Raw genomic sequence first — 27,017 nt, 5'->3', positions numbered from 1 at the left:
GAGAGAATCCCAAGCAGGCTCCACACTCTCACTATGAAGCTGGACACAGGGCTGGATCTGATGAACTGTGAAATCATGACCTGAGCTGAAATACAGTTGGGAGGCCTAACTGACGGAGCCACCCAGGCACCCCTAGAAAACATTTGAGAAAGATTTCTACCAAAAGCAGTGAGTTACCATCCCTTCTTCTTTGAAGAACTCATTTATGCAGATAATTTATATTTTAAAAACGTTCCACTCAATTATGTTTCTCCCCTCATCCTTGTCAACTCCACCTTGCCTCATTCCAAGTGTCAGACTTACCCAATCAATGTTGTCTTTCTTTACAAGTAATAAATACATCTATTTCCAACCCACTGTAGAGAACAGACCGCACACACCAAAAAACCCACTTGCTCATCTTGATTTCTCTACCTTTAAAATAAGTATGCCCACCGCAATTTATTGCAAGCACACAAGCGCACGTACGCACACACACACACGCACACACACACACACAAACACACACAAAACATTTAAAGGGGAAGCACCAAAAAGAACAAGTCATAAAGTTCCCTAAATGTAAATTTAAGAAACACAACAGATGAACATAGGGGAAGGGAAGGAAAAATAACATAAAAACAGAGGGAGGCAAACTGTAAGAGACTCTTAAACACAGAGAACAAACTGAGGGGTGCTGGGTGGGGGATTGGGTAAATGGGTGATGGGCATTAAGGAGGGCACTTGTTGGCATGAGCACTGGATGTTACATGGGAGTGATGAATCACTAAATTCTATGCCTGAAATCATTATTACACTGTATGTTAACCAACTTGGATTTAATTTTTTAAATAAATAAAGTTCCCTTAAATGTAAAACTTTCCTTTCAGTGTTAGAGTGATCTTTCATTATATTAGAAACATATTCCATTTTATCAAGAAAAAATGTGTTAAATATGCCCTCTCTGCCCTCCACCCCCTTTGCTGATGTCTTACTTGCCATACTTGACATCGCCGACCAATAGTTCTGGAGCTCTGTACCATCGGGTGGCCACATAATCAGTATAAACTTCCCCAGGGGCTGCCAATGTCCGCGCAAATCCAAAATCACATAACTTGACAACACCAGATTGGGAGACTAATATATTCTCTGGCTTTATATCTCTGTGTATGATCTAAGACAAAAAGCGAAGTATGACATATATTGGCACATCAGGTTAAGTATATTATTTTTTGAGCACCTGACATGTGCAGGGTACTATTTTTGTCCCTATAACAAATACAGATAAAAGCATATAAAATTGTTCCTGGCTTTAAAGAAACTGGGACCTAGCTGAGCAAGAAAGAACATTTATGCTTGAAATTTCACTTAATCAAAGATATTGGATGAAATATATATTACTAAATACCAAATCAATTGTTCTGTTAATGACTATTCTCAAGACTAAGAAAGTAAGACTATCATTGAAGACTAGACTGGTCACGGAAAAATTTTATGAAAGACAGGTCTCTAATACTATGTGTGACCTCGATAAATGTAGAAATGGAAGGACAATCCAAGTGAAGGTAACAAGAAGAGCAAAAAAGCAAAGACAAAAATAGATCAGGAAACTCTGGGGAAGTGTTTTTCCTAGAGTAGAGGTTATATACTAGGGTGGAAGGCTGCCTCAACCTCCAGCCTGGGAAGTCTGAGTTGGTGTCAAGGCCATGGGAATCCACAGAAGTGACATAAACAATATGGTATTTATAGATGTTGGCCCATAAACAAACTAAATCAGAAGAAGGACTAAAGGCCAGGAGAAGAGCACTGGGACAACTACGAGAGGATAAGGGCCCAAACAAGGCTGGTATTCAGAGGAATAGAATGGAAAGAGGTACAAGTTAGAAATATCTTCAGTCAAGAATGAACAGAACTTAGGAAGTAATCTCAGATATTTTACTTAAACCTGGGAATCTAAAATAATGGTGGTTCCATCAAAAAAAGAAACGTCTAGAAAAAGTTTGTTCTGATGGAATAGTAAGTAGTTTAGTTTTAGCCATGTGGGCTTTTAAGTGGATTGTTGAGCACCCAAGTGGAGGCATTCATCAGGCAATCAGAAATGTAAAAAGAGTAAAATAAGGTCAGTTGTTGAGATTTCTAAAGGAGAGACTATGGAAGGAGAAAACAGGACAGTGGGAGAAATACTAAAAACTCTACAGCTAGGCAAAACAAATCATCAGGCTTATTCTCTAATACAAGTAAGCTTCATTTTGAAATTTTAAAAAATATATTTATTTTAAGCTCTTCCAGATGATCAGCATCAATGTGCCATTGCTGAGCATTTTGCAAGGCTACCAACTTCTGTTACATCCTAGACATCAACGGTGAGGTCACAGGGCCAGCCCCACTCTATTAGCATTTGTTACTTGTATAATCATACCAAAAAAAGTCATTTAAAAATATTTTGTAAGGGGCGCCTGGGTGGCGCAGTCGGTTAAGCGTCCGACTTCAGCTAGGTCACGATCTCGCGGTCCGTGAGTTCGAGCCCCGCGTCGGGCTCTGGGCTGATGGCTCAGAGCCTGGAGCCTGTTTCAGATCCTGTGTCTCCCTCTCTTTCTGCCCCTCCCCCCCGTTCGTACTCTGTCTCTCTCTGTCCCAAAAATAAACAAACGTTGAAAAAAAAATTAATAAAAAAATTAAAAAAAAATATTTTGTAAAACTGGTAGAATCAATGTGCTGAGTTATTCATTTTATAAATGCCATTTCACCTAGAGGTGCTTTTATATGATATTCAAAGGATATAAAATGATTGTGATAGACAATAGGGTAAGAGCAGGGATTTTCATACATCACAACTAGGCGAGAGAATGTGAACTTAAAATTTGTGCATTTCACTCAGCAAATGCTACCTTAAAAAACAAAAAAGCAAAAAATCACAGCAAACAAATTTTAAACTCTAGTTTAATATGCATAGCTGAAGTATTTAAAGTTGAAATGTACTGATGTCTGTAACTTACTTTCAAATGCATAAATAAATAAGACAGGGTAATGGGTAGATAAATGGATGACTAGATGAATGAATATGTCATAAAGCAAATACAGCAAAATGTTAACAAGTATAGAGTCCACATGGTGGTTATATGGGTATTCATGTACAGTCTTTCAACTTTTCGGTATAGCCTAAAATTTTCATAATAAAATGTTGGAAGAAAGAATACATGTTATTATGAATCATGAAAATTAGCAGTATCAAAGTTACACAGTTTATTTCAATTACTTTACTGGTCCAAACTTTAGGTTAGGCAAGTGTCTCATTAATTAAGTGATGGTATCTGGTGAGTTAATCATTGGCAAAATCATTATTTAACCTAAATACTTACATTGTGACTGTGACAAAATCCAATTCCATTAATAATCTGAAATAAATACTTCTGAACCAGTTGGTAGTCTAGACCATTTGGAAAGAGCTCCAAGTCATCAAGAATTGTATGGTCAACAAATTCAAAGACTAGGTACCATCGTTTTTTTTTCTTACACACTTCCAACAGATTGACCAGATTTTCATGCCTCAGTTGCTGTTGTAAAAAAAAAAAAAAAAAAAAATGCAAAATCATTTTTCCAAGATCAAATTATGTAGCAATTAGTCACAATCTAAAGTCTTAGGATAAGAAAAACAAATAAAATTCATAAACAGTATAAATTGTTAAAAGTATGTTCTTAAATTATAGTTTTTAAATTATAGTCAAAAGACCATACTGCCCCATTCTCCTCTCAGATAATACAATAAAGCCAATGAGAAAGAAACGTAGCTCCACCTTTGATGGAACTAAGCAGGATCTAGACCCCTACCCACTATGAATGAGGTGGGACTGCCAAATCTAGTCAAGGTGAAACAGAAGTTTAGGAAGATACCAAGAGATCACCTGTGGCTAAAAAGCTGGTAGAGCCAAGTAATCCAAAATTGGTGACATACCCTGAAAAAGGAAAAAACAAAAACAAAAAACTCCTTCTTTGCTATAATAGGAACAAGATTCATAGGCTGTCTGTGAAAGCAACCCTAGAACTGAATGGCACCGAGAAATACCAGGGAAGGGAGGCCTGAATAATTACACAGAAACTCATTTGCTGGAAGCAATCTCTTGGTGAGGCCAAATGGAAGGCAAAACAACTCATTATGAACAAATCAGCAAATGCCAAGGATAACAGAAGTCAATCCCACAGATCAGGCTTGCATTGTAAGGAACATCATTGTGAATCATGGTGAATTCCTGCTAGCCTGAAACAAGAGCATAGCCTTTCCCCTAAATGAACCTTCTACAGATAGCTAGTCCAGGAAGGGCTCACTTTGTTACAAGATAAGAAACAGTTGGGGCGCCTGGGTGGCGCAGTCGGTTAAGCGTCCGACTTCAGCCAGGTCACGATCTCGCGGTCCGTGATTTCGAGCCCCGCGTCGGGCTCTGGGCTGATGGCTCAGAGCCTGGAGCCTGTTTCCGATTCTGTGTCTCCCTCTCTCTCTGCCCCTCCCCCGTTCATGCTCTGTCTCTCTCTGTCCCAAAAATAAATAAACGTTGAAAAAAAAAAATTTTTTTAAATAAAGTACCTGGTCAATAGTTACTAATAGTAATAAACATTATCAGAAAGGTTATGATTAATGATATATCCTCAACTCATGGCCCACAGCCTGGCACCCACTACTTAATAAAAGTTGATTGAATGAATGGATGGATGGACAAATAAATGAGTAAAGATATTTGTTGCAGCATTATAAAGCCAAAATTTGTAAACCTGCTAAACCTAACAACAGGAGATTGGTTTGACAGATTATGGTTCATAAATATATAGTCAGCATAAAGTATATTTTTAGAAAATATTTACTGACTTAGAAAATGTCCTTTATATAATGTGGATGGGGGACAGCATTCAGTACATGCAGTATGTGCTAACTTAGTAAAATGTTTACATGTATACATCAGAAGAAAATGGAAGGAGATATACCAAAAGGCAATAACAGTTCTCTCAGGGTGATAAAATAATAGATTATGTTTATTTTCTTCTTTATACATTCCTGAATTGTTCATTCTTTGCAGTGAACCTGAGTACAACATCAATTCTAATACTTTTTTTTTTTTTAAGATCTCATCATGAAGAACTTGGACATTTAAAAAAATTTTCAAGTTAATCTTAACTGATTTAAGATCTTACCCCTTTAAGGGGCACCTGGGTGGCTGTTGGTTAAGTGTCCTACTCTTTATTTTGGCTCAGTCATGATTTCACAGTTCATGAGATCCAGCCTGGCATTGGGCTCTGAGCTAACAGCATCAAGGCTGCCTGGAATTCTCTCTCCCTCTCTCTCTGCCCCTCCCCCGTTCATGCTCTGTCTCTCTCTGTCCCAAAAATAAATAAAAAACGTTGAAAAAAATTAAAAAAAAAAAAGATAAGAAACAGTCAAAAAGAAACCAATCCAGGATATTCAAAGATGCTCTAAGAAGAGAGGAAGAAAGAAGGCAACAGGTAAACATTCACCAGAAAATGTTGCCACCATTAAAGGGAAAGAAACCACTAGAATATAGCCCTAAAAACCCTCAAGGAAAGAGTGATCCAGGAACTTTACATCCAACAAAACTGTCGTTCAAGTAAAAGACAACAGTGAAAAATATTGAGAATGGTGAATTCATTAGTGTGGGACTAAGTCTTAATAAAAATGTGCACATCACAATCACAAAACAGAAGGTGAATATTTAAAATTTAACAAGGCACAAACAATATTTCTAACAAATTTAGAATAAAGAAGAAAAGATGCAAACAAGAGTGTACATATGTTGATTTCCTTGTTGATGGGTCAAAATTATATTTTTAACATGAAACTTTAAATTACAAGGCCTAATTATATTTACAGGTTTAATGGTAAACAATAAGATAAATAAGATGTCTTTGAAAATCAGATGAGTTGGGGCGCCTGGGTGGCTCAGTTGGTTAATTGTCTGACTCTTGATTTCAGCTCAGGTCACGATCTCAAGGGTCATAGGTTCAAGCCCTGTGTTGGGCTCTGAGCTGAAGTGTAGAGCCTGCTTGGGATTCTCTCTCTCTCTCTCTCTCTCTCTCTCTCTCTCTCTCTCTCCTCTATCTTGCTCTCTCCATGCCCCTCCCCAACTTGCTCACTCTCTCTCTTTCTCAAAATAAATAAATAAACTTAGAAAATCAGATGAGAGAGTGGGAGAGAAAAGGAAATAGAAACATAATAATTACTTTACAAAGGATTAAGTATATTATATAATGCTATGGTTATAAAGGTAACAAATAGTAAAAAATAAAACCTTTCCAAATTATCAAAGGAAACACATTCAATATTTTAAAAATAATTTAGAAATTATATAGAAAAATATTTTTAAAGGTGTACTAAAACAGCATGATATTACAAATAATAATAACTAATACATACTGTTTACTATGTTCAAAACACTATTCTAAGCACAAAAACCCTATGAAACAGGTACCATTATTATTAGTCTGATTTACAGACAAGGAAACTAAAGCACACAGATTTTAAGTAACTCGTCCAAGGTCACACAGCAATAACTGCTAGACACAGGATTCAAAAGGAAGCATAAGTACCTACAAAATCCAGTCACTGTGGCCTGTCTTTTCCTGACAACATTTCATGTTTGCTTAGTTCCTCCTTCATGTCCAGAACGTCTGCTATGTAAGCACACCCAGACATGTAGCTGATTTGAATGAAAAATATTTAGATTTCTTATTCTTAACCACTAAGCCATACTGACTCTTAAGGGGGACAAAATGACAACTAAGATCACACTTACCTGTTACATCATAACTATAAATGGGCTAAACTCACCTATTAAAATAAAAGATTCCATATAGAATCACAAAGAACTTTCCAAATATATCACTGGTTAAGTGAATTAAGGTAAATCCATACAAGGAAATAAATTGCAGCAATTTTTTTTTTAAAGGGCAGTTTTATGTCTACCGATATGCAAAAATCACTAAGATACATTAAGTGAAAAAAGCAAGATCAGGTCAGTGAGTAGAGTATGCTGCCATTTGACATGCACACACACTGCTCCATATACATCCATATTCTTGTATATGAATAAAGTGCTTCTGGTAGATATAGTTGTTTACAACTAAATCGCCGGCATACAAAGGTGGCAGGGAAAATCATTCAAATTTTATAATATATTCGGGGCACCTGGGTGGCTCAGTCGGTTAAGCAGCCGACTTCAGATCACAATCTCGTGGTCTGTGAGTTCGAGCCCCACAGCAGGCTCTGTGCTGGCAGCTCAAGAGCCTGGAACCTGCTTCTGATTCTGTGTCTCCTTCTCTCTGCCCCTCCCTTGCTTGTGGTCTCTCTCTCTCTCTCTCTCTCTCAAATGGTAAACATAAAAAAAAAATTTATAGCATATTCATGTGTTAAAATAAAATATGCATCAGTGTGTTAAAAGATAAACTGAAGCACATTAAAATTTATGTAAGAATTTTTGAGCAAACATCAATTTGCACAGGGCATCATCAAACCAAAAGAGGGTAGGAGCATTCTCGCAGCAGAAGCTAAGGGAAAGGCTTGTATAGAGCAGATGCAGAAGCAGAGTGAGGAAATTATTTGGTTGGTTATCTTGTAAGTGGTTGCTTTATTTAGGAAAGCCTACTTTGCTGTTTGTGAGTGGTTGTTTTTAAGTTACAGTATCTTAACTTTCAGGCATTTACAGAAATTGACTCTGGCTTAGGTTTCATTCAGTTTGCTCTAGTGGGTGGCCAAGGCATTCCAGCCACCTCAGTCTAAGGGCTCCTTGTTTGCCCTTTAACAAGCAAAAGGTTTTTATTATAAGCATACACACACACACACACACACACACACACACACACACACACATACTCACACACACAGACTTCTGGTAAAATTAAATCTAAAAAGGTATGGAGACTTCTGGTTTCTGATTCTGTGTGTAAAGAGCTTGGAAGTTTCTACTTCATCCTAACAAGTAAAAAGCAGAATACACTATGGGCACCTGGGTGGTTCAGTCAGTAAAGCATCTGGCTTCAGCTCAGGTCATGATCTCACAGTTCGTGGGTTCCAGCCGCAAGTTGGGCTCTGTGCTGGCAGCTTAGATCTTGGAGCCTGCTTGGGATTCTTTGTCTCCCTCTCTCTCTGCACCCCACCCCCACTCCTGCTGTCTCTCTCCAAAATAAATAAACATTTTTTAAAAAGCAGAATACACAAAAATCAACAACTCTTGTTAGATCCATAACAGAAGAGAGGATATAGGCAAGCCACTGCCCCCAAGATTGGAGAGATAGGCAGGAAAATATATGGAGTCCTTTTACTGGAGCAGATTTACAGGTGGAAATCTTTGCAGGAACCAGTGCCAAGGCAGGAAAACCTGAACTGTAATTGGCAAATTACTGGAGGCTCACTATGGACAAATCTGAAAGTTAAAAACCCCAGAGGAACCCAGCCACAGAGGGGCCCCCACCATATTGTAAGATTTATCTCCAGGAGCTCAGCCAGATTCCCAGAGTAAATTTTGGAGAAAAGTCTCCTTCTCCTTCCACAGGCAGAGGAGAAAGGAACCATTCTGAAATATGCCAGAGCTCTGTTCTTCTTTTTAAAAATTTTTTTAAATGTTTATTTATTTTTGAGAGAGAAAGAGAGAGAGAGAGAGAGAAAATGCAAGTGGGGGAGGGGCAGAGAGAGAGAGAGAGAGAGAGGGAGACACAGAATCTGAAGCAGGCTCCAGGTTCTGAGCTGTCAGCACAGAGCCCAACGCAAGACTGGAATTCACAAATCCCAAGATCATGACCTGAGCCAAAGTCAGACACTTAACCAACTGAGACACCCAGGCGCCCCAGAGCGCTGTGCTTCTTAACAAAGCCTGCCCTGGGGGTGCCTGGGTAGCTCAGTTGGTTAAGTATCTGACTCTTGGTTTTGGCTCAGGTCATGGTCTCATGGTTCATGAGTTTAAGCCCCTTGTCAGGCTCTGCACTGACAGTGCAGAGACTGCTTGGGATTCTCTCTCTCTGCCCCTACCCAGTTCTCTTTCTCTAAATAAATAAACAAACAAACAAACAAACAAACATTTTTTAAAAATTAAAAAAACAAGGCCTTCCCTCAGCAAAACTGGTTAAGCAGAGTCTAAGCAGCTGTGGTATTTTCAGAGCCTAAATGGCCTGAGGAAGGGAATACTCAACTTCACACTACTCTAGTTATCCTGTCCCACCTAAGGAAGGGAGAAAAAACTGAGAAACACTTGCAAAGTTCACCATCCAGAAGTATAAGAACATTAAAAGACTGAGACCTATAGGTCCTTTTACAGGACTACAAAACTCTTCCCTTCCCCCCTCACCTCCACATTCCTAAAACCTATTTACAACAGTTCCTTTTACCCAGTATATCATTTCCAGCTATCAAGAAAATAGTACAAGACATACAAAAAGGCAAAAAAAAATGTGAAGAGACAGAACAAGCATTGAAACCACACATAGCAGGGATGCAAGAATTTGAAGCAACTATGACTAATATGCTAAAGGTAAAGTAGACAGCATGCAGTAATAGATGGGCCATGGAAGCAGAGAGATGAAAATCCTAAGAAAGAACCTAAAAGAAATGCTGCAGATAAAAAACAGTAACAAAATGAAGAATGTCTTTGGTGGGTTTATTGGTAGACTAGACACAGCTGAGGAAAGAATCTCTGAGCTAGAAGATATGTCAACAGAATGGTCAAAAACCAAAAAGAAGAGAACAGAGACAAAAAAAAAAAAAAAAAAAAAAAAAAAAAAAAAAAAAAAAAAAAAAGAATATCCAAAGACTACAGGACAACTATAAAAGGTATAACATAGATGTAATGGGAATATGAGAAGGAGGAGAAGAAAAAAAGAAACAAAAGAAGTACTTGAAACAATTATGATTGACAATGTCCTCAAAATTAATGTCAGATACTAAATCACAGATTCAGGAAGCTCAGAGAACACCAAGCAGGATAAATGCCATGGGAAAAAGACAAACAAACAAACAAAAAACCTACCCATAGGTCTATCATTTTCAAAACATAGAAAAATCAAAGATGAAGGAAAAAATCCTGAAAGAAGTCAGAGGACAAAAACATCTTATACAGAAACAAAATAAGAACTGCATCCAACTTCTCAGAAACCATGCAAGCGGGCTCCTGGGTGGCTCAGTCAGTTAAGTGTCTGACTTCAGCTCAGGTCATGATCTCACGGTTCATGAGTTCAAGCCTCACATCAAGCTCTCTGCTGGCAGCACAGATCCTGCTTCAAAACCTTTGTCCCCATCCCTCTCTGCCCCTCCCCCACTCGTGCATGCTCTCTCAAAAATAAGCATTAAAAAAAAACATGTAAGCAAGAAGAGTGGAGTGAAATATTTAATCTCAAGAGAAAAAAAAAAAAAAAAACACCAGTCTAGATTTCTGTATCCTGCAAAATAATCCTTCAAAAGTAAAGGAAAAACAGTTTCTCAAACAAACAGAAATTGGGGAAGTGTGTTGGCAGTGGACTTGCATTGCAATAAATGTTAAAAGAAATTATTTTTTAACATTTTTTAATGTTTGTTTATTTTTGAGAGAGAGAGACAGAGCATGAGCAGGGGAGGGGCAGAGAAAGAGAGAGAAACACAGACTCCAAAGCAGGCTCCAGGTTCTGAGCTGTCAGCACAGAGTCCGACACAGGTTTTGAACTCACAAACCATGAGATCATGACCTGAGCCAAAGTCTGACACTTAAGTGACTGAGCCACCCATGTGCCCCTAAAATAAATTCTTTAGAGAAAAGGAAAATAATATAGGCCAGAAACTCTGATCTACATAAAGAAAAGAAGAGCACCAAAGAAAGAGTAAGTGAAGGTAAAATAAAAACTTTATTTCTCTTATTCTTAATTGATCTAACAGAAAACAGTTTGTTCACAATAATAATGCAAAAATGTATTTGATTATATAGACTTATGAATATCTTTTATATATATATGCTTATGTATGCTTATTTATAAGTGAGATGAATGGAAGCAATGAAACAAGTGACAGGAGAAAGGAATTAGGATTACTTTATTATTATATGGTACTTATACACCTGTGAAGTGATATAGTGTTTTCTGAAAGTGGATTTGGATTATTTGTAAATGTATGTTGCAAATTGTAGGGTAATCACTAAAAAAAAAAATTAAAAAGAAGTATAACTGGGGTGCCTGGGGGCTCAGTTGGTTAAGCATCAGACTCTTGATTTCAGCTCAGGTCATGATCTCAGTTTGTGAGATTGAGCACCACATCAGGCTTTGCACTGACAGCGTGGAGCCTGCTTGGGATTTTCTCTCTCTCTCTCTCTCTCTCTCTCTCTCTCTCTCTCTCTGCCCCTCTCCTGCTCATGTGTGTTCTCTCTCTCTCTCTCTCTCTCTCTCTCTCTCAAAATCAATAAACAAACTTAAAATAAAAAGAAGTATAGCTGACAGTTTAAGAAAGGAGAGAAAAATGGAATCATATTAAATGCTCAATTACACCCACAAAAGGCAGAATAAAAGTGGAAGACAAAAATAGAAACAAAGAACAAGGGAAACAAGTTGAAAACAGTAACAAATATGGTAGATATTAACTCAGCTCTATCCTCACTTCTAAAGTCAATGATCCAAATGTATCAACTAAAAAATGGAGATTGTCAGAATGGCTCAAAACACACAACCTTACTATACGTTATCTACAAGAAATGCACATTAAGTATAAAAATACATATTAATTAAAAGTAAATGGATGGAGGGCCACCTGGCTGGCTCAGTCAGTAGAGGGTGTGACACTTGATCTCAGGGTTGTGAATTTGAGCCCCACGTTGGGTGTAGAGATTACTTTTAAAAATCTTTTTTTAGAATTAATTAAAAAATAAAAGGAAATAGATGGAAAAATATACTACACTGATCAAATGGAAGCATGAGTACCTATTATTAACTTCAGATAGAGCAAACTATAAAGAAAAATTATCAAGGATAAAGGAGGGCATTATATACTGAAAAGGGGGTTAATCCTCCAAGGAAACATAACAGTTCTTAACTTGTATGTGCCTAACAACAGAGCTTCAAACTATAGGAGGTAAAAATTGATAGAACTTCAGGGAGAAATAAACAAATCCACTATCATAATTGGAAATGTCAACCATTCCACTCAGAAACAGATAGATCCAGCAGGCAGAAAATCAGTAAGGACACACACACAGTTGAACTCAACAATACCATCAATCGACAGATATAACTGATATCTACAGACTATCCAACAACAGAATTCACATTTTTCTCAAGTTCATATGGAACATTCACCATGACAGACCGTACTGTAGGCCACAAAACATACCCTAACAAATTTAAAATAATAGATATCACACAATGTCTACTCTTGTACCACAGTGGAATTAAACTATAAATTAATAAAAAAAAAAAGATAACTGGAAAATCCCAAAATATGTGGAGATTAAACAACACACATCTAAAATAAAAACATAGATTATCAGTCCCACCTTTCTCTTTCTCTTTTATTCTTTCTCTGTGCTTTTTTTTTTTTTTTTTTTTTTTTTTTTAGAGAGAGAGAAAGAGAGCACATTAGCAGGAGAGGGGCAGAGGGAGAGGAAGAAAGAATCCTTTTTTTTAAACGTTTATTTATTTTTTAGAGAGAGAGAGAAACAGAGCATGAGTGGGGGAATGAGTGGGGGAGAGGCAGACAGAGAGGGAGACACAGAATCCAAAGCAGGCTCCAGGCACTGAGCTGTCAGCACAGAGCCTGATGTGGGGCTTGAACTCATGAACCATGAGATCATGTCCTGAGCTGAAGTCAGACACTTAACTGACAACCACCCAAGTGCCCCTGTGCTTTTATTTTTAAAAGCTGATGACTACCCCATTTGATAGGGGCAGACTAGGTAATTCAGAACAACTCTCCTATTGAGAATTCCTAAAAAGTTGGACAAAATATTTTTAAATCTTAAACATATAAAAGACCCAAGAAGATAGTGAGGAATTACTGGGCCAAAATCAAGAACAGGAGAACTCAGAGTTAATTTCAGTACTCAAATCAAAGCTGGTTTTGCCATCAAGTAACAGAGGTAGACCTGAGCTTGGATATTTGTGGCCTTTTGGGGGCTGAAAAGGAAGGAAAAGTCAAAGTCCAAATGCATTTCAGAGGTGGGGTCTCTGAGGCCCGGTTTAAGCTGACACCCTAAGAACTACACTGCCCCAGTAAAAATGGACAGAAATGAACCAGTCCCCACTAGACTTCACATCATCTATAACAGTTTAAGAAACCCCAAACCTTGAATTTAGATTAATGTATTGGACTGGGAGCATCCCCATGCACCTGGCAGAAGTAAATGAATATCCTCTCTGGAGGAAGATAATTTTATCTTAGCCTCAAATTATTTCCAAAAAGAAATATCCAAAAACAATATCCAGTACAAAAAGGTAACGAAAAACACAAGAAAGTAAGACACTATAAAAGCAAAAACCTTGAACTTATTAAGGTGGTCCTGAGCTGGCAGTGTGTGTATACCAGACCAGGGAAAATTTTAATGTAAGTAACTACTAACTAGTAAAGGTAGTTAATTATTAACAGATATAAAAGACTCTAAGGTATATTTCAAAATAGCAAATACAGACTAGCTACTACTTTCAGGGCTGAGGGAAAGTGCATAGAAAGTAACCAATACATTAGAAGAGCCTCCAGCCACAACCAAGGCTGAGATTCAGACTTCATTAGAGAGAGCATGACTGCCACAGACTGCCAGTGGTGAAAAAAATTGCTACAGGACACAAGCCAGAGGTGATGGAAGGGTGGGCAGCCAGCCAGGTGATAGAGAAACTTGCCAGAAATTGCAGGCAGGCAAAACTGGTCGTGAAAGATACTGATGTGAGCCTCAAAACCTCCCATAGAGTGATCTCATCCCAGTGCCCCTCCCCCCCCCCAAAAAAAGCAGGCCAGAACCAGGAAGGGAAGCCTCTTCTTAAGGACTATAGTGTCCTTCCATGCCCTCTATTGTCAAAGCTTAATATCAAACTAGCTGGCGAAAGAGAAATGTTTATAGATTCCAGCTCTACTTCCATGAGGTGGGGCCAAAAGGACTGACTTGAAACTGAAAGGCGGTAAATTGATTACCGGCACAGTGTCCATGGATATGGAAGAAGAAAATTAAAATCTTCCCAGGAAGAAAATGTCTTCACTTTAGCCTCAAATTATTCCAAAAAAATAATGTTTAAAATGTAATGTCCAGCAAAAAAATCAAAGACAACCAGGCATACAAAGAAATATGATAGCACAAGTAAAAACCATCAGAACATAAAGAAGACCAAAGCAGAAGCAGAGTAAGTTCAGATATTGGAATTATCAGATACAGGCTACTATGCTTTAAAAGAAAAAAAAAAGTCAGGGCGCCTGGGTGGCTCAGTCGGTTAAGCGCCAGACTTTGGCTCATGAGTCTGACTTCAGCTTAGGTCATGATCTCACGGTTCATGGGTTTGAGACCCGCATCAGGCTCTGTGCTGACCGCTTGGAGCCTGCTTTCGATTCTGTCTCTCTCTCGCGTGTGCTCTCTTTCTGCCTTCCCATGCTCGTTTTCTCTCTCTCTCTCTCTCTCTCTCTCTCTCTCTCAAAAATAAATAAACATGAAAAAAAGAAATTAAAAAAAAGAAAAAAGTCAACCTCAAAAAATTGAGGAAACTTGGGGTGCCTGGCTGGCTTAGTTGGTAGAATATGTGGCTCTTGATCTGTGGGTCATGAGTTAGAGCACCACACTGAGGGTAGAGTTTAAGTAAGTAAGTTAATTAATTAATTAGTTAAAATTAAAACAAAAAAGCAAAGCTTAAAAACAAACAAACAAACAAACCAGGACACCTGGCTGGCTCAGTGGACAAAGCATGTTTGATCTCCGGGTTGAGTGTAGAGCTTACTTAAAAAACAACAACAACAAAACTGAAATCATAAAAAGTGATATAGCAGATTTAGGACCAAATACAAATTTTAGAACAGAAAAATATAGTAATTTCTGTTTGCAATAACGGTAGACTAGGTAATTTAGAACAAGTAGAAAAGCTGAAAAAAATATATAAAACCACTATTTTAAGGGACAAGAGAGATGAGATAATAAAGAATATCTAAACTAGTATCTTGAAGACAGAGACCCAGGGAAGTGAGCCAAGCAATTAGAGTTGTTTTTTTGTTTGTTTGTTTGTTTGTTTTGTTTTAGACCCTGGAAACATATCATTTCAGAGAGAAAATTAAGAGTCTGAGTGGCACTTTTGACAGTCTTGTGATCTAAGGTAATAGTGATTGGTGTCCAGAGGCCAGCAAGATGGAAAGAAGGAGGATGGCCCTGATGAAATCGTCTCACTTTGGGTTGGCCCAAAAAGTCCACAAACTATGATAAGGGTGAATAATAAATCAGGTCTCTCAGGAACTACAACTCAAATTCAAATTATGTAACTTTCTCAGATTGGATTGAGATGATGGCAGAATGTTAGGTTTCCTGGAGTACCCTCAAGAGTGCCCTCAAGAGCCTCACAGAAGCAAGTGTAACTCCTCTCAGGGAAAAGATAATATCATCCAGAGACTCAAACTATGTATACAATTTTTAAAAATTAATAGAGGCATATCAAAAATAAAAAGATCAAGAGAAAAAAAAAAGCAACCAATAGAAATAAACATATGGGAGATCCAGATAATAGGTATTAGATACAGATTTCAGAAGACTGTAATTTAAACAGTCATGAAAGCACAATAAAGAATTCGGGCAGCAAATTGGAAACTATTTTAAAAATCCAATAGAAATATTCTAATTGAAAAATATATCTCTAATTAAGAAATCAGGAGTGTCTGAGTTGGTTGAGCACCCAACTCTTGATTTCAGCTGAGGTCATGATCCTGTGGTCATGAGATGGAGCCCCACATAGGGCTCTGCACTGACATCAGGAAGCCTGTTTGGGATTCTTTCTCTCTGCCCCTCCCCACTCTCAAAATAAACAGATAAAGATTTTTTAAAAAATCAATGCTTAAGTATAAAAGTAGATTGAAAATAGTTGAAACTGAATTACTGAATTAGAGGATAGGTCAGAAGAAAATATCTAGAATGAAGTAGGGAAAAATGAAAGGATGAAAAACACAGAAAGAGTATAAGAGACATGGGGGAGGCCTAATATATAAACTGAATTCTTAAATGGAGAAGAGAGAGAATAAGATAGTAGCAATACATGAAGCAATAATAGCTAAGAATTTTCTAAAAGTGACAAATGACATTATTTTACAGATGCAAGAGGTATAAAGTCAAAACAAATAAATAAAAAGAAACCCACATCAAGACATATTATTGTAAAATTGCTGAAAATCAAAGTCAAAGAGAAAACCTTAATGCATCCAAAAGAAAAAAGGACATACTAAGAAACATCCGATGATTCAAAAGCAGTGAGAACCAGAGAAACATTGGAATGGTATCTTGAACACACTGAATATAATGAACTGCCAACTTAGAACTCTATATCCTGTGGAAATAATCTTTTCAACAAAAAGTAACATAAAGACTTTTTTTTTTCAGACGAACAAAAATGGTCACTGTTTCTTACCAGTGGATCAGCTTTAAAGAAAATAATGTAGTTTTTTAAAACTCTTTTAATGTTTATTTATTATTGAGAGAGAGCATGTGCGTGTGAGCGGGTGAGGGGCAAAGAGAAAGGGAGACACAGAATCCAAAGCAGCCTCCAGGCTGTGAGCCATCAGCACAGAGCCCCACACAGGACTCAGCCCCGTGAACCGCGAAATCATGACCTAAGCCGAAGTCGGACACTTAACCGACTGAGTCACCCAGGCTTCTCATTAAAGAATGTTTTAAATACAAGGAAAATGACCCTAGATAGGAGCTCAGAAATGTAAGAATGGTTGATGAGTAATGGGAAGGGTAAATATTAGGTATATCCTAATAAATACTGACTGAACAATTTGGGGAGGGATTTAAATATAGGGAGAATTAAAAACACATATCAGGAATATCACATATATCTCTAGTGATTCACTACAGTGAATATGACTATGAGATACTGGCACAAACTTAGACATATAGACCAATGGAACAGAATAAAGAGTAGAAAAGCCATTCCTACATATAAGGACATATAGCAAATGAGGAATTCAGAGAGTGGAAAAAAGTTGATATTTTCAGTAAATGTTTCTGGGATAACTGGACATCCATAAGGCAAAATAAGACTTGACTGTGCCATACACCATAGTTAAGATCAATTCTAAGTGTACTGAAATATAAATATGAAAACCAAAGCTATTAAGTTTCTTGATGATAGTATAGAAGGCTACCCTAATCTCTAAGTAGTAAAAGACTTCTTAAGCAGATAAAGGAAAGGAAAATATTAAAGGAACCATAAGGAAAATATTAAAACCATAAAGGAAAATATTAAAAATTTGACTACATTGAAATTAACAACTACTATTGAGTAAAAATAACATTAAGAGAGTGAAAAGAGAGCTTTTTAAGAGAATAATAATTAACATTAAACTATAGTGGTTAGGAATGCATATTTGGTAAATGTGGGGGAAAAAATCATGGCAGTGATGAACATGCACATCAGGATAGTGTTTACCTTAAAGGAGAGGGAGGGGCTAGTGACCAGGATAGTAAAAGAAAAGAGTTGTTGGCAGTGTTTTATTTCTTGACCTGGTGGTGGTTCTGAATGTTTGCTTCCTAACAATTCATTGAGCTATAATTATATTTTTGTGTATATCTACATATTGGCTAAATTTCAAAATAAAGAGTCACTTAAAATATAATATCCCAAATAAATGGCTCAGTGATGGAGATTAATCATACTGAGGAGAAAATTAGTGAATCAAACGATGAACCAGAACGATCTATACAGAACAGTGCATAGAAAGACAGATGAAGAAAAAAAAAACAACAGGTAATTCAGTGAGAAGATTTATGTTAACTGAAGTCCCAAAAACAGAGGATAAAGGGAATGAGTTGGAATAATAAGTGAGAATTTTCTGGAATTAATGAAAGAAATCATATCATAGATTCATAAAGACTCCAATCCCCAATGAAGCAAAATAAATTAAAAGATATCCAAACTAAAAAAGAAAGAAAGAAAGAAAAAAGATACCCAAACTACATACAATATGGTGAAATTTCAGAAAAACAAGATCAAAGGAAAATTTTTAAGTAGCCAGAAAACAAAACTAACTTATGCTAATTGAAATCAGGATACTTGTGATCTGGATAGAGCAAGAAGGCAGTAGTGTTGGGAGAAGACATAGGGGGGCTTATGGAGTGATTTTAATGTTCTCTTTCTTTATTTACATGGTGGTAATATGGAGTTGTTCAATTTTAAAAAAATAGAGATTATTCCTATGAGATATACACTTTTCTATATTTTATGTCCACTTTATGTTATAAAAGGCTGAAATGAAAAAGATCTAGACATAAAAAAACCAAACTTATAGGGGCACCTGGTTGGCTCACTTGGAGGAGTGTGTGACTCTTGATCTCAGGGTTGTGAATTCAAACCCCATGTTGAGTATAGGGATTACTTAAAAATAAAATCTAAAAACAAAACAAAACAAAAAACCTTATAAAAGAGCAGCAGTTGGGCAGCAGTTGGACTGACAGCTGACTTCTCAGGAGCCATAATAGAAGCCAGAGGACAAAACAGTGTTATCTTCATTTTATTGAAAGAAAACACTTGCCAACCTAAAATTCCATACACAGCAAAAATATCTTTCAGGGATGACAGCAAAAAAGACACTGGCATGCAAACTAAAATTGAAATGTTTTGTCCACAGTAGATCTTCACAAAAGGAAATCCTAAATAATACACTACAAGAAGAGAAGAGATCCGAGATAAATGGCCAGGGATACAGAAGAAAAGGAAGAACAAAGAAAGTTATAGGTAAACATAAACCTAAATGAACACTAAACAATAATTATGTCTTGTGACGTTTAAAAATATGTGAGAGTTAATATATGACAATATTAGCATGCAAGATGGAAGGGAATAACCAGAGATAAGTATTGTAAGGATTTGTATTACCTGGAAGAAGAATACAAGTATTAGATAATGTTAGACTTCAACAAATATCTAAGATAACCACTAAAAAGTGAGAAACAAGATACAATTTTCAAAACTATTACAGGGAAATAAAGAAATGATGAATGTAATTAAAGAAAGAAAATAAAAAGAAATGTAAAACCAATAAGACAAATGGCACATATTAAGATGGTAAATTTATACCAAAATATATCAGAAATTACATTACATGTAAATAGACTAAATATTCCAATTAAAAGGCAGGGTTGTCAAGCAGGATAAAAAGCAAAATGTGACCATATGATGTTTACAAAATACACATCTAAACAAGAATTAAGATGAGATGCCTGGGTGGCCCAGTTGGTTAAGCATTCAACTTCGGCTCAGGTCATGATCTCATGGCTCCTGAGTTCGAGACCCACCGTCAGTCTCTGTGCTGACAGCTCAGAGCCTGGAGCCTGCTACAGGTTCTGTGTCTCCCTCTCTCTCTGCCCCTCCCCCCACTCACACTGTCTCTCTCTCTATCTCTGTGTGTGATGAAAGTGTTTGCACAAATTATTTTTTCTAGGATTTATGTATAGTGGGAAAACCTGGAGAAAAAAAAATTTTAATGCCATTTACCCCCATCCCGTCCCTTCTGAGATGTCTTACCTGGCCTTGAACTTCATGTTATAGTATTGACCAAACTGTTGTACCTCCTAGGACATGTCCCATCACCTTTGCTGTTTCTGTTCCCTCCACCTGGGACAGCTCTTGTCAGCCATTGATATTAATATGAGCCAGGCAGATGGAGGGTGCCTATATAAACATCCCCCAGTAAAAACCCTGGACACAGAGTCTACTGAATCTTCTTGGTAGATGGTATTTTACATGTGTTGTCAAAGCTCATTTTTGGAAAAAGTAAGTACATCCTGTGTGACTCCAATGAAAGAGGATTTTTGGAAACCTGTGACAAGTTTCCTCTGGAATTCACCCATGTGCATGTGCCTTTTCCTTTGCTGATTTTCCTTTATATCTTTTCACTGTAATAAATCAGAGCCATGAGATAGCCATGAGCTGCTATCTACTTAGTGCTCTGAGTCCTCCAGTTGAATCATGGAACCTGGAGTGGTCTTAGGACCCCAAACACAGGTGATAGATAGATAGATAGATAGATAGATAGATAGATAGATACAGAAAGAAGCAGCAAATACTTTAAAAATCATATTTATATTCATGGGATAAATGAATATGCATAAATAACAATTTCATTTGTTTATTGCCAAAAAAGAAGAAACTTACATCTTAAAGTTTAGTATGGAAATGAATATAAAAACTGTAATTTTTTTGTAAAAATATAACCTTGATCAAGAGACAACTTTTTTTTTTAACTCAATACAGATATTTACTCACCTTAAGTAACTTGATTTCTCGCATAGCAATTTTTTTAACCATTTTGTCATCATCGCTTTCTAAGAACTTCTTTATGGCCACAATTCTTCCAGTATCTTTATTCCGACACTTCATCACCATTCCGTAGCTCCCTTCTCCAACCAGTCCTAGATTCTCATATTTTTCCATTATTAATTCAAAACCAATAGGAATTCTTCCTGCTATGGAAACCAAAACATGGAGTTAATAATGTTGAGTATATTAATTTCTTCCACCTTCCCAGGAAATTAATTCTTCCCCACTTGTTTTCCATATTAGAGGAGTCACTGTGTCAATGGCTGTCCTGTGCTGTCTCACAATTTCTTACTGTTTCCACATCTAAGCTGTTTTCAGAATATTAACATACATTTCATAATAGACAAAGCAAATGGAATTGAAGCCATTAAATTTAAATTATTAGGTGCCATGTTAATGAAATTCAATATATTTTTAATTCAGATAAAGCAATACTTGAACCATCATTCAAAACAATTATAGCTTACTTTAGAAACACAATTCCTTTTCACTCAGAGGTGAAAAAGTACAAGTGAGTTTGGTTTTGTTTTTTTTTTAAGATTTTATTTACTATGTAATCTCCATGCCCAATGTGGGGTTTGAACTCACAACTCTGAGATCAAGAGTCACATGACCTACCAAATGAACAAGCCAGGCACTGCAATGAGTTTGCTTGTAGTGAAGATCAAATTTATTTTTTTTACATTAGGCTTAAAAAAGTGAAGTTGAAAATCTTTATGTATTTTCTACTCAATTGGGAAAAATATTTATTCACAAAATGACCACTTACCAAATTAACACTAAGGAACTTTGATAAACTTTTTTTTTTTTAACTTTTCTTACCGTAGTAATTAAATTCCCATATTGAACTTACAAAATAACAACAATGGCATCACAGTACATAAGCAGATTGTTTAAAAATTAAATTTTGGTAGTACCACATACAATATCTCAAAAATACTTTTAATGATTACTCACTGTAAGTATGATCATTTGAATTTTATGTTTAGAATTCTTTCACATCTCATTATATGACATTTTCTGGTTAATAGCAATCCTATTAATGATTGATGAAGGATCAGCAATTATTCCACTACATATTTTGGTATAGAAAAAAACTTTTCAGTTCAAACTCAGATTTTAATTTACAAGGTTTGATTGCCATGAAATATACAAGCTAAGAAACAAATATAAAGTTAAATTTATTTTTTAAATCTGATTTTGAAATTAAATTCCAGAAGCAAAGAATAAAAAAGTATTGTTCTTAATCCCAATACGGTTCTAAAAGTTTTAGAAGAAAAAATAATCTTTCAGTAACTATATATTCAAGTGATGATTCATAACTGAATTTTTTTAACTTAATAATACAAAAATACTCATTTATAAAATGTGGAAAGAAAAAAAAACTCTCACTTATTTCATTAATTGTGTCCTCATGGCCATCTAAAACTAATTTACCCAGAGTGTGAATTGTGATGTTTTATTTGCTTCCCTATTAGTACACTGATAACAAAAAACAAAAGAAACACCCTCTTTGTTCTAGCAAACTGTGATAATCCAGTGTATATATTTTCAGCAGTTTACCTTAATAATTTAGGGTTATTATAGATAGATAAATAGATAGATAGATAAAAAAAAGCGTAGATATAAATAGAAATAGAAATATAGATATAGATATAGATATAGATATAGATATAAAAAGGTTTTCATGGAAAACCAGAAGATTGATCTGCTGGGGAAAAAGATGAAAATAAATTCCAGTCAACACCAACTCCAATTATTTCACTATTTTACTACTAGCTTTGATAGTAGATTCTATAACCTGTTTAGAGAGCAGTGTCCCCAATGCTAACTTTTCACATATTTGACATATTAACTTCCATTTAACATCTATTAACTATTTTGAATATATTTTTAAATAAAACGTGTGTTTGGAAAAAAATTGTCAGTGTAATTCTCTCTCTCCTTGCCTGAATTTTTTTTTCCTTCCATTAAGACAGCATGCTTTATTAAGGACTAGACTTTAGGTTTATCAAGCCAAGGACAAAAATAGCTGGACTCGGTAACCTGGATCTTTTTAAACATTTTGCAATCGGTGCCCTCAATATTTGAAAATGCAAAGTGAACAAAATTAAAATTACCTTAGGCATGTCTGAGATCTCCTGAAGCATTTCACAAGCTAACATTAAGCGAGTTGACTACTCCAAGTTTATTCTGGAAACCAACCACACATTTAGTCACAGTACATTGAACACACCTGCTTTTCAAGCAGCACTGCCTCCAAATACCTTAAAAGTATCACAGCTTAAAAAGCCTGTTTCCTGAAACAGTTACTCATAAACTATAGCTTTTCATGCCTTCTACGCCTGTGTGTAAGGGTGATACAAACTAAAAGGATGCCTGGCCAATTGGCAATGCGGTATTTCTGGATAAGTGCCATGTAAGCGTATGGTTTGAATCTCAACAATTTAGATAATAAAAATAGTGCGAATTATTTTGTTAAAGACAACCAGATTGAAATCTATCACAGATCAAAGAATGTGATAATAGAAGCTTTTAAAAGTACTATACTTACTGTTTCTTTAAAATCCTTTCGCATGGAAAGACCCAAAGGTTTTCAACCTGGAAACAAATTTGAGGTGAAATGCATCTCGCTCGCAGGTCTGAAAGATGCTGACTAGCAAACCAGCAAGTCCGGAGCTGTTATGGTTTCTTCTGTGGACACAGTCACGGGTCCTAGGTGAATCAGGCAGGGAGGCAGATTGGCCTCAGCCTGCCGCAGGCTCACACTCAGGAGGACCACGGGCCGCATGCTGTCGTCGTCAAGGCAACGACCTCACTCTGCCCCAACCATAGGCTCAGCCTCCAGAAAGAGATACGGCCCAGGTCGGAATGCGTCCACGGCAGGCACCAATACGCTTGTTAAGGCCAGACTTGTAAGAAATTAGCTGGATGCACCGTCTGCCAGCTCGGAAGGTGCCCAGTCCCTGGAGTCTGTGAACCTGCGTGGCTCCAGCAAGCCCTGGGCAAAGGCGTTGGCCACAGAGCTGCAAGGGGGCGGGTTCTCCCCCGCCCGGCCCCGCCCGGAGTGCGCCAAGCCTCCCGTGTTCTGATTGGCTGGGCCCTGTCGTCATGAGCTACGATTGGCTTAGCGCCCACCACTCGCCCCCTCACCTGGGGCTCGGCCCAGGTTCAGTTCACTTAAGCGCAGACGCCAGCATCCACACATGCTTCAATTCTCAAATAGAGAGGGTGCACCTTTCTGCGATCCCGGTGCTCACGGAGAGGATAGAATGGGTGGTGGTTATGTAGAAAACGGAAGGCGGAGACAGGCACAGCTTCGCCGCTGGGGCGGTGAGCGGGCCCCGGGCCCCTGGCGCCCTCACCGGGGAAGGTTCAGGCCTGACCGCGGTTCGATGCTTCCTTTCCGGTCGGGGCAGTGGGACCAGGGTGGGCCAGGTAGGGAGTGAGGGTGACAGCCTAGGAGGTGATGATTAGTAGGTGAGGCAAGGTGACAGCACAACTGACGTTAGGAGGGACCTTGGGAAGGACACCCTGGGCACTGAAAGTGAGGGGATATGCTTTGGAGATAATGGAAAAGGGAGAAGGGACATGAATGAAAGAAGAGGAAAAGGGCTCCGGCGGTCGGGGAACTAGAAGAGATGTACAATACTGGCGTGTGGCAGCCAAATAGAGGGCAGTTGGGGGTGAGATGTTTCAGGCACAGGCCATGCCTTGAGGCTAGATCCATGACCAGGCAAAATTGGTAAGTCAGAATTACCCACAGGCTTAAGTCACATAAGAAACAGGGCATTCCTCATCTTCAAGTAATTTGGGGTTTAGGCCATACCCCTGCAGTGAAGAGGCCTTAAGCACACAGTTACTTTCATGTTAAATCATCAGAACTAAACATTTTATAATCATCTTTGTTCTCTAGAACACCTTGATCCAGTGAAGAGAGTGTCCTGGAATAGCAGGTATTTATACCCATAGTCAATATTGAGGTATGAATCCCTTCTTGTATACTAAGAAATAAATATTCTCATTTATAAATCATCTTTTGTGAGTTTGGGTAGCATGAATTAATCTGCCAGTGCTTGATCACCTTGGGCAAGCTGCTTAAAATCTACTTCTTGAACCTGTAATAATGAGGAGCAGACCTAGGACCTGGGTATGGAAAGAATACAATTCTTAGGTCAATCCAAGATGTCCTAATGTAGCAATTAGCTCTATCCTTGGTTGTGACCAAGTGGGGGGGAGTCATGTACCGATTTTGTTACCTCTATAGGCTATAACAGAATCTCACGAACTTCTGTTATATAAAGGGCAGACCCCCTTGCATAAAGTGGCAAATCGAAGTTTGTTGGGACTGAAGCTTGAGAACAAGAATACAAAAATATTTTACTTTTCCAACTTTACAAATATATTCAACAACATAAACATATAAAGGCCCCTCTAGGCAAGAGGTCCTGAAGCTTAAAAATAACACATTTATATCCCCAAGGGGACCAAAAGGATAAAAGACTAAAAATACTAGATTTGGTGAATAGAGAATGCTTGAGAAAACAGCTTCAAAAAGAACTGAGTTTGAAAGCTAACTGTGAAGGACACATACAGTATTCAACAACTCTACATTTTGGATAAAGCCATCTGCAGGTAGCATTATGTACAAGCAGGGTTGGGTTATTGCTTATTTTTCTTTTTTATTAGGAAATGTCTGTAGGGAAAAAGAATGGAGAGAAACTTTAAAGAGGCAAGAAAAGGAATAATGAAAAGCCAAGAACAGGTGTGAAGAGAAGGTAATAAAGTATGAAAAGGTCTTAACCTTGAAGAGACTTAGAGAAAAAAAGAAAAAACTGAGAAAAGTGTAGGACAGATACATTAGCTGGCCTAGATCTTCTTAGTAAAAGAACATTTTTGCTGAAAAAGATAATGATTGAGGCTCAAGGATCTGAGAGCAGAAATACCTTGAAGTAGGTAGTTACAAAAAGTCATTTTGATATGACAAGAATACGAAATACTAAAATGTGCCCAGTTGACCCAGTTTACAGTGAAACTGACTCTTTTATAGGATTTTGCATTCCAGGGGCAAGAATTAAGAAAATAGGTGGCATACAAGCTAACTCTTAGAGAACTGGTAGTGCAAGGAGAATAAACAAAGGAGTTAAAAAACCAAGTATGATGGAGGGGAGCCTGGCTGGCTCAATCAGAAGAGAATGTGACTCTTGATCTTGGGTCATGAGTTCAAGTCCCATGTTGAGTGCAAAGCTTACTTAAAAATGTTGTTTTTTTAAAAAATCAAGTACGATGGAGAAAGAACCACTGAAATGGCTTGCCATGGGTCCCAGCTAGATAGGGAGACATATTATGACAGAATTTAGCTAATAAACTGATAATACAAAGGCACCCTAGGAGTGGCAGTCACATAGGCATGAAGTGTAATGGGAGTAAAACAGGAGAAAAAGTGATTATTAAAGCAATTTGTGAATTTAAGACCTTGGAAATGGCACAAGATGATGACAACCAGTTCTAAAGGGTGGGATGTTGGCTGTTCCTTGGGGTAGCTGAAGATTAATGAAAAATGTCGTTGGAATTGAGTTCAATTCCATGAGGTCACAGTATGAAAAATGATGAACTTTTTTATGAAAAATCATAACATGAACTACTCAGGTGAGACACCAGAAGAGTTTGAGAAGGACATTTTAATCACTGAAGAAAGTGAAAATATTCTAAAAGAACTACAGAAAAGAGTGTGGGAGTGCATGAGATTGTCAATGAGAGAGGAGAGCTTGAGATACGGCAAAGAAACAAAGCTTAAAAGAGACTAAGGACCATATGATCCAGTAATTCCATTCCTAGGTATATACCCAAGAAAAATGAAAACATATGTTCACACAAAAACTTTTACACAAATGTGTATAGCAGCATTGATATTCATAATAGCCGGGGGCGCCTGGGTGGCTCAGTCGGTTGGGCGTCCGACTTCAGCTCAGGTCACGATCTCACGGTCCGTGAGTTCAAGCCCCACGTCGGGCTCTGGGCTGATGGCTCAGAGCCTGGAGCCTGTTTCCGATTCTGTGTCTCCCTCTCTCTCTGCCCCTCCCCCATTCATGCTCTGTCTCTCTCTGTCCCAAAAATAAATAAACGTTAAAAAAAAAAATTTAAAAAAAAAAATAGCCAAAAAGTGAAACTCAAATGTCCATCAACTGATGAGTGGATAAACCATGGTATAGCCATACAATGGAATATTATTCAGCCATAAAAGGAATGAAGTACTGACACATGCTACAACTTGGATAAATCTTGAAAACATTATGCTAAGTCAAAGAAGCCTGACATGAAAAGCCATGTGTTGATTCCATTTATGTAGTGTCCAGCATAGGCAAATCCATAGAAACAGAAAGTAGATTAGTAGTTACCAGGTACTGCGGGGGCGGGGGGGGGGGAATGGGAATGAGGAGTGATTACTAGTGGGTGTGGGTTTCTTTTTAGGGTGATTAGATAGTGGAATTATATAGTGGTCATGGATATACAACCTTGTGAATACACTAAAAACCATT

General features: G+C 37.4%; 1 protein-coding gene across 1 annotated transcript in view; it reads right to left on the bottom strand.

Annotated features, from left to right (window-relative positions):
• Nucleotides 1-23,515, bottom strand: part of CDKL2 (cyclin dependent kinase like 2) — a 54,405-nt gene extending 30,890 nt beyond the window's left edge. Inside the window, exons 1-4 of the mRNA XM_030313665.2 lie at nucleotides 23,033-23,515; nucleotides 20,425-20,624; nucleotides 3,339-3,533; nucleotides 975-1,153 (exon numbers count right to left, since the gene is read on the bottom strand). Coding sequence (XP_030169525.1) covers nucleotides 975-1,153; nucleotides 3,339-3,533; nucleotides 20,425-20,592 — 542 coding nt within the window. The 5' untranslated portion in view covers nucleotides 20,593-20,624; nucleotides 23,033-23,515. The remainder of the gene's footprint in view (nucleotides 1-974; nucleotides 1,154-3,338; nucleotides 3,534-20,424; nucleotides 20,625-23,032) is intronic.
• Between the last annotated feature and the right edge of the window lie 3,502 nt (nucleotides 23,516-27,017).

Source organism: Lynx canadensis, chromosome B1, assembly GCF_007474595.2.
Source record: "Lynx canadensis isolate LIC74 chromosome B1, mLynCan4.pri.v2, whole genome shotgun sequence".
Classification (NCBI taxonomy): Eukaryota; Metazoa; Chordata; class Mammalia; order Carnivora; family Felidae; genus Lynx; species Lynx canadensis.
The sequence above is the reverse complement of the archived record's forward strand: the minus strand, read 5'-3'. Positions and strand labels throughout refer to the sequence as shown.